The following is an 8,767-nucleotide window of genomic DNA, read 5'->3' as shown; positions in this document are numbered from 1 at the left end:
ACAATGGAAAACTGGAAATTTGAATTGCACAATGCATTATTCCCTACTCCCTTTTAACAAAATTGTGAATATATGATCCTGTTTGTGGATCCATGTATTTCCATTGTCTCTTAACTGTTGGTATATGTTGCTTGTTTTGTATTATATTATGTTTTATTTTATTGTATTCTTGAAGATTATATGCATTGCTTATATGGTTGTATACTACACCCGAATAAAAGCGTATGAAACTGACTGATGCATGATGATATTCATCCGGCAATAATGACTTTTGTTACACCTGGGGTCGATTCCGATCCGGTAAAATAATCCGGCGTACGAATCGTATCTGGAGCCGTTTCCGTACGACTCGTACAGACGCCGTACGACCGGACGATTCCGATCGGCCGACCCGTACGCGATTTGTACGGTACACGTCGATTCGTACGGAAAAGCGCACGATCACCTACACACCGTACGGTGCGTACCCCCCATGATCGCAGGGGTACGCGGCGTACCCCTGTGGTCATGCGGGGTACGTGCCGTACACCCAGCGTACATGGGGTACGTGCCGTACACCCACTGTACATGGGGTACGGTGCGTACCCCATGTACGCTGGGTGTACGGCACATACCCCGCATGACCACAGGGGTACGCCGCGTACCCCTGCGATCATGGGGGGTACATGCCGTACCCGGGGGGGGGGCGTTCCGTACCTGTTTCGGCGCGAACTCTGCGTTTACGACTGTTTTCGGCTCCCGTAGGAAAAGGGTCGTACGGCGCGTACCCGACACGAATCGTACTTGCTGGGTCGTAAAAACGTGCCGCGATGTCGCGTACAGCGGGTTCCGAGTGAGATTCGTATGGAGATTTGAGTCGTACGGAGTCCTGTACGACTCGTACGGAGTTCGGCACCTAGTACGGATCGTACTTCATCGTACGTACGGGACGTCTACGGATACGATTCGTACGGGGAAAAAACTCTCAGTACGACCATTCGGAGCGCATTTTACCGGATCGGAATCGACACCCTAGCAGGTATTTTTGCCTCAAAAGACCACGAATGGTTAATCTGAAAAGACATAGAGGGAAGGATGCTGAGGTCTGCCTTCCTTCAAAGACATGAAGTCTCTCTTCTGGGTGACGCAAATGTGGTCCCTCTGAAGTAGTTGGTCTAGTTCTTGCTACCACACCTGGTGAGGCCAAACTAGAGCAATGAGTATTACAGGACACTCAGCCTCTTTCTCATCGTGTGAATTCTCTGTATAAGACGAGCCTGAGCCATTTAAGCTCACAAAATTGTTCCTTTAAGATCAGCAGGAAGTCTTCCCACAAGGATCATCACACCTTCCCACCTAGAAATTGCAAGCATTGCACCCCCCATTCATACAGGTTGCCAAGACATCAATGGATGAACACCAGCCTCAGACATTGGATAGAGGACTTCCTTGTAATCTTCCACTTGTGATGTGAGAGGCGACACCTGGAAAGACTTTTCTCTGATGATTTTGAGGGGTGTAATATGGCAAACTAGTAGGCACATGCACGATTGAAGTGCACACTGCCAGAGCCACTGCAACCCAGCAGAGCAGCAGGAAGCAGGCAACTCTTACTTCCTGCTATACAAAATCGGTATCATGTTATCTCTGTGGATTACCACCACTTTGAATCTCACCTCTAGTAAAGTTGTGTTCAAAGCAAATAAGATTGCTTTCAGCTCCAACATTTTATTGTGCAGGGATAAATCTGAGTAGTCCCAAAAGGCAGTGGTGGAGAGATCCCTCGCTAGTTCAGCCTCTCCCTCATTCTGGAGAGCTGGTGGTAATACAGAGCTGTGGATGGGGCAGGCAGAATGGGCCTACTACCAAGAGTCCAAACCAAGAATAGACAGAAAAGGATGCGCTTTTACTGATCATCCCGTAACTGGTATGAAGTGTCACCAACTCTACTTTCAAGTAACACATGTGAAGCTTGACATGTGGTACCAGCTCCTGGCAGCTGCCATGCAGTGCCAAAAGCCTCTGACACCACAAGGCTGTCGCTGTCTTGTTGGAAATAAAGTGATCCACTATGTGGGAGATCGTTGTTACCCTCTCTGAAGAAATAAACGCTATAATCAGATTGGCATTCACAATCACTCCTGTGAACCGAATCCTTCAAGATGGAACCAAAAGTGATTGGGGCAGTTGACTGGGAGCCCCCGTTTGTATGTGAGTTTCATAGCCAAACCAACATCTGCCTTCTCCTTCGAAGCATATCTGCTCACACAGTCATTGAGTTATAGAATAGTATTCATTTTCTGCTGTCAAAGAAAAGCCACTGTAAGTGTTGGTTTCCCACCAGGAACCAATTATGTACATGAATATAAGTGCCCTGAACATTCAATGAGCACGTCATTACTTGAGAGTCTGAGGTTCAATTGCAATGGCAAGCTTCGGTGGCAGAGCTGTTGCAGCCATGTTGGAACAGATACCTTCTTTCTCAGGCAGGGGCATCGAGATCCCAATGGAAATACCTTCCAATGCCTTGGCCATAACACCATGGTAGCACCAAGTCAGTGCATGTCCTCATTGTTATCGGTATCATACCCTCTATCGTTGTCTCGTTTCCTCATAGGAGCCATCTTGAAAGAAGGCACGTGAAAAGTATAATAGGTGTCAGAACTGGTAACCAGATCATGAAAACAGTGCCAGATGGGTGAGAGGTACTGGTGCCTTTGCTGGTCATGGTCTCAGGAGCTGCACAGGAGTTGGCGGTACCTGAAGTAGGGATTCTGAGGTTGTAAGCCACAGGGGTCATCATATCCCTCAAATCCATACTCATACGCATCCAGGAATGAGTCTGAGATGAATATGTGCTGTAGGAGAGAACAGAGGATGGAACTTCAGCAACTCCAGATCCAGCAGCACCTGCTCTGAAATCCTGGTCTAGAATCTCTCAGGGGGACTGGTCAAGGGAGATTCCACTGAACACTGAGTCAAACTACGAATACAAGGACAGGCTAATAAGATCCATGAAGCTGAGTTGGGCAAACGTGTATCACATATTGTTCCTCCATGAATTGGACCAGCAGAAAAGATGACAGAGTCAAGTAGTCCTTGGTGAGCTGTGTCTCTGATGCTGCAATGACTTCCCAGTACAACTAAAAAAAGTTGGGTATCCAGGGAGGCATTCAATGCAGTTTACCAGGCCTCTCGAGGTCTCTGATTTTTCTTAAGCTTCTAGTTTTGGGGGAGAATGAAGGTGTGCCCAAACAGTGGGCGAGGCCTATCACCAGTGCTTCTTGTTTTTTCTGAGACTCCCCTGTCACCAACTGGTGCTCTCCATCTGAAGTGCCTCCAGCATGGCAGCTGGACTCAACTGCAGAAGTGGTGTAAGAGGGGGAATACGGGCCTATCTGATGTGGCCGGTACTGTCACAAAAACCATCCACAGCAGGAGCTGGGCTCCACACTCCCTAGTCTTAGGAGAGAAATGAAACGTGTTCTTCTGACTATCCCTTACCAAGGAAAGCTAACTGATTTTACTGCTCTCTACAACAGGTCAGCCAAACCCCAAAGAGAAGAGATTGGTTCATGCAGATGAGTGTTTGTACCAAAAAGGCTCCCCATCTGCACTGAGCTAAACGCCCTTTCTCTGGACTGTGAAAAAAGTTAGGTTGGATCAAGTTATCTGGTACCAGGGAAATTACATTGCTATCAGGCACTATCAGCATCCTCGTGCCTATTTGCACTACATGAGCAGGGCCAGTCAGGATAACCTCCACTTCGGAGGCAGCCTGGGGTAGATGTCTGAGTCCCATGCCTGAAACCATGTGCTCATCTTCTAACTACCGTCTGATAAATTTTTATGCTTCTTTAGAGATTGGTGCACCCTTGATCACTGCGCAAGCAAGGCATTTCTGCAGCAACCTCAAATATAGCACAGATGCATGCAGCAGGTGAATGTTTTTAAAGCATGAAATGCATTTTTTATGTGCGTGAGCTGACACAAGTGACAAATGGCATGACACAAATGATTTAATGCCAGAGAACTGTGATTCAAGCAGAAGGAATAAAAAGATAGAAGAGAAAAAACACACAAAAAATGTAGAAATGTTCCAACATTATTGGTTTTTGGGCTCACACACATAACCTGCAAAGTGCAATCGAACAGGCTCCAACCTGCAGCGCTCAATGATGGGGGTGCGCCAATTATGAAGTATGGACCCATGTGTTGGAAAGAGCCTGGTGATAAGAATATACTTTTGTTTCCTTGGTCCGTAGTTGGAGTGACCAAGTCTGCACCAACAACACCTCTGTTTATTTAATATGATATACAGATGTGTGCTTGTGTAACTCCTCACTTGCATGCATTGCAGTACCGTCTTTTTCCATCTTTTTGCTAAAACTGTTGAGTGTTGAAGACGTCTTATATATACTTTATTATATACCTATATGTGTATGTACTTTGTTGGCTCTGGAGATCAGCCCTAGGACTTGTCTGCTTCCGCTTATTGACTTTTTTTTCTGTTCAACTGCCTCTATGTAACTTTCTTGATAGAAAACGACCAGCAGAGGTCAGTAGCATACCAGAATCCCATTAGCATTCTCTAGATTCCAGTCAATAGAAATTGTCTCCCACGAGCACCCGTAGACAATATTTTTTTCAAACCTTGTATTTTCAATGATATGACCACTGAAGGCCCTTATTTTATATTAAAAACAGAGCTTTGGACTATACCATTTCCAGCTGAAAGGCAATATTTCTCTCCTTGTGTTCCCATACCTGGCATGTCAGGCAGTATGGTGCTTTATTTCCCTCCATGTTAAAGAACAGTAGATGTTCCAGCACCCAGGCTAATGTGCTGCATAACTAAATACTAATAAGGTCCCAAAGGCAAGAGCGATTGCATTGCACATGCTTGTTTCTCATAGCAAAGCAACTGTGGACTCTCCACATGATTATCAATGTGTGTACTCGACGTCACTTTAAGTAAGAAAAAACACGTCTGTCGATAATTTTTGAAATCTGGAACCCTTTAGTTCAGTTCACCATCTGTCTTAAATCTTTCCAACTGTATTGCCCATACACTTCGGGGAATATTTCTACTCATATAGTTCTTACACAACCAGCTGAAAAGTGCATGCCTATGTATTTTATGCTTTCAGGGCAGCATCTAAGAGCTGTATGAAATCTATGAAATGTAATACAACTGGTAAGGTTGCGTGAGGCTTGGAGATGCGTAGAAACACATCTACAATGCATCTACATTCTTAATGAAGGAACTTTTGGCCATCACAGCTATGCAAGAAAAAAGTGTAACAGACACTTCAGCCACTAACAATGCGGAGCTGAATTACGGTAATTACTTTTTTTGCACCAGTGGTTGTTAGAGTAGGTAGAGATGGGAAGGAATTATCCAAATACTAGTCAAGCTGCAATATATAAGTGCACTGTGTATACACACAAGGCCCACTGATGCAATATCTGTGGGGCTAGCCTTGAGAAGCTTCCATCGGTGCATTGAACCATACAGGAGGAAAGCAAGTCAGCTGTACGTGAAAGAAAAGAAACATAAATACTCAAGAAAACGTACCATACAGTTAAAAACGAAAAGAAAAAAACAAGGCACACACAATTATAACGGAACAAATATGTGCAAGACACTTCATTACATTTACACGTACTCTGGGCCAGGAGAAAAGGTTCCTTTGTATTTTGAATAAAACAAGATGCATGGAAGCCACGGATGTAACTAAGTACATAAAACTGTTTTTTAAAATACATGCGCGTCCTTTTCAATAAATAAAAATGATAGCTTAAAAGACATGCAGTCAAGGCTTATATGGAACAGAGGAACTAAAGATCGTTCTCATATCTCTTTCATATTCACAACAGAAATTCGATTTCTTCTGGTCTTCGGAGGATCTCACGCGCAGCTCCAGCATGCTGAGTGGTGAAGAACTGCTTTCTTTCTCCCCCTATTCTTCACAATAAAATGTAAGCATCTAGGGATTTTCTCAACATTCAAAGCTGTTGGAGTGGAAAAGAAAAAGTGCAACCAGTCACCGGATCCAAAATTAGCATTTTATTTAGAATGGTGGGGGTCAGAGGTGTGTCATTTATATTCCGGTACACAATACAGAGGGAAAGCCGCTGTAAGAAGTCTCTCCGGTTTAAAAGCGACTCTTTTGTTGTTTTTCTTTAAACACATTATGAGTGCCACCAGTGTCAAACCACCTCGTCCTGTTTTTGGTACAAATTATGTAAAACATTTGTGCTAAGAAGACTGTCCCATACCCTCCCCACAACTCTCAAACCAATAAAAAATTGAGAATTCAATCTACAGTTCATGAGCTGAATTGTTTTGACTTGATCGCAATCTCTTTTGTAAATACTTTATCCATAACAAAAAAAAGATATAAACATGCAAATTGCAAAAACCTGAATTCATAGTCCAAATAATACATACACATGTTCAGAAGTTTCTGCACTTCTTCATAGACTATGCTGAAAAAACATTATGTACACAAACCATTTTTACAGTGGAGTGAAAAAAACTAAAGAACCAAAATAAAATTTTGAGTGCACATGAAATAAGACCAAAACGTGTCTAACAACCTACTTGTATATGAAGAAAAAGAAAAGATCTGCGACAAACGGGTGATATGACAATTCCCTTTATTCGCAACCGGCTGCATAAGTTTTAGAATTTTAGTGAGAAAAAAATAATCTAAAACTAGAAGTAATGCTCTGTACAGTTTTCAGCCTCACGGATTTGTTTGTCCAGCCAATAAAATGACCCCATGAGTTTTGTTTTATCTTTTTTTTTTAATTTCTTCCATATTTTAATAAAAGCAATGCAATGTAATACCAGCGTGTCGAAGGAAAATATGTCACTTACTCTTTCTAGTCCACAACATACCTTGTCTGCTTAGTTCACCCTTTCAGAAATCAGTACCATTAAAGCCTTGAACATAAAACTAATTACGGTCTGAAAAAGGTACAAAAAGGCACATAAAATCCCAGTGCTTCTGTACTGTAAAATTCAAGTGTAACTGAGCTCAATTTCCTCCAAGCAGTATTGGTTGGATTACAGATATTCCCAATGAGCCCACATTGGTTTGCAGCCTATGCCGAAGCCTTCGGTCAAGCACTTGTGCTAGTAGACTACAAAGTTAAAGCCTAGCTTCTTTATGCTTTTTTGGGAATATCAGTTGAAATGTTTGTCCTTGTCCAAAAAATTAAAGTCTCATCTTGAACTTCAGTCGTCACCGCCGCCATACATATCAGCAAGCTTCTTGAAGCGCGGGCCCCAGTCATTGAGGTAATCATAGTCTTGTTCACCGCCGCTACTTGAGGAGTTGAGAGAGCTCAGTGACCCAGCCGTAGAGCCGCTGCCTTCATAGTCAAACACTAGCAGGGAGTCATATGGTGGGGCTGTAGGGTCGTTGTCTGCTGCCTTCAGTCCCTGCAAAAGTAAGAAAATGAATGACTGTCACTTCTTGTGGAAATTGGGATACCACTGGTTCATAATAAAATTTGTTCCAGCCAATTATGAAATTTGTTCCAGCCAACGCACCTTTAAAGAAATTGCCTTTTGCGGACTAGTATGATCTCCCAGACCTATTACGTAAATTTATATTAAGTTTACAGTGCACATAGATTAAACAGCTGAATGGCTGGAAATGTCTGCTGCAGAGATACACATGTAACTTTCAGGTCACAAGTTCGAAACCCGTCAGGAACTATCCAATTCTCTACTTTTTCGAAGTTATTTAAATGATACCACAAATTTAGCTATGCATTTGACCTCTTTCTCAAAGAGACAATTCAGTTAGCTTTTTTGCTTCGGCAAATATAATCATTAATTAATTATGTGTGAACCTGGCACCATCTTTTTCATATACGGCTTAATACTAATGTTTATACAATTTAAATTGTTTTTTAAAATGCTCATGCCATTAGAAGAAATGGTGTAAACGGCGTGGAACAGTATTGCTTACAAGATACACTGTGTGATGGCTGATCCTTTACACTCATTTAAAGCCACATGGAAGCATAGTGTGGTATCAGAAAAGTAAAAAAAGAAAGTTAAGCAAACAAAGGAAATCAATTCAAATTACCCCCATTATAACAACATTAGGATTCCAGAGTCATGCGTTATCTCACCATTCCAACACTTCAACAGGATGAGTCACTTTGCATTTGGCCTGGTGCCTAAAAACCACCAGAGGCAGGTTGTAATGGCTAGTTAATGTACTTGCTGTTATGGTTTAATGTATAATTAATATGATTCATGAATGTGTACCCATAATAATAAATTCCACACAATTGTAAAGCGCATTACAGATGGAGCCTCTGAAAGCATGCCGTCCTCTGTCCTGAGGAAGCACAGCAATACTTTTTTTCCGTGCACAACATACTAAATGAAGCAACAGAAAAAGGGAAACGACTGTGCCTGGCACGTTTTTCAGAAAATAATTAGCATTAAAGCCCTTGTTCATAAATGTAAACATATGGATGTAATGAAGGTATGTATGGCACCACCTGAATAATGGCACATGTTGAAGAAGTGGTAATCTACAAAAATATTGAAGTTTTAATATTGACCTGCAATTATATTGACGCCACAATATTGTCTAACAACTAATTGTGAAGAAAAGCTTATGTGGAGTAAGGAACAGTAAATGGTAATAAATTATCGCCAAAGTCTTTTCTCTGATTTTGTGAACTGTATTTTCCGGTCGAACATGCCTCGCCGGCTTAGGCCAAGTGACTTTTTTTGTAAGAAATCCCAGTTTGT

General features: G+C 42.3%; 1 protein-coding gene across 1 annotated transcript in view; it reads right to left on the bottom strand.

The window, feature by feature from the left end:
• Positions 1-6,034: 6,034 nt before the first annotated feature.
• The window catches only part of CDH2 (cadherin 2), a 329,318-nt gene continuing 326,585 nt past the window's right edge, over positions 6,035-8,767 (bottom strand). The window contains exon 16 of the mRNA XM_078687382.1: positions 6,035-7,432. Within this exon, the coding sequence (XP_078543508.1) occupies positions 7,226-7,432 (207 nt within the window). The 3' untranslated portion in view covers positions 6,035-7,225. The remainder of the gene's footprint in view (positions 7,433-8,767) is intronic.

This window comes from Lissotriton helveticus, chromosome 4_1, assembly GCF_964261635.1.
Source record: "Lissotriton helveticus chromosome 4_1, aLisHel1.1, whole genome shotgun sequence".
NCBI classification, from domain to species: domain Eukaryota; kingdom Metazoa; phylum Chordata; class Amphibia; order Caudata; family Salamandridae; genus Lissotriton; species Lissotriton helveticus.
The sequence above is the reverse complement of the archived record's forward strand: the minus strand, read 5'-3'. Positions and strand labels throughout refer to the sequence as shown.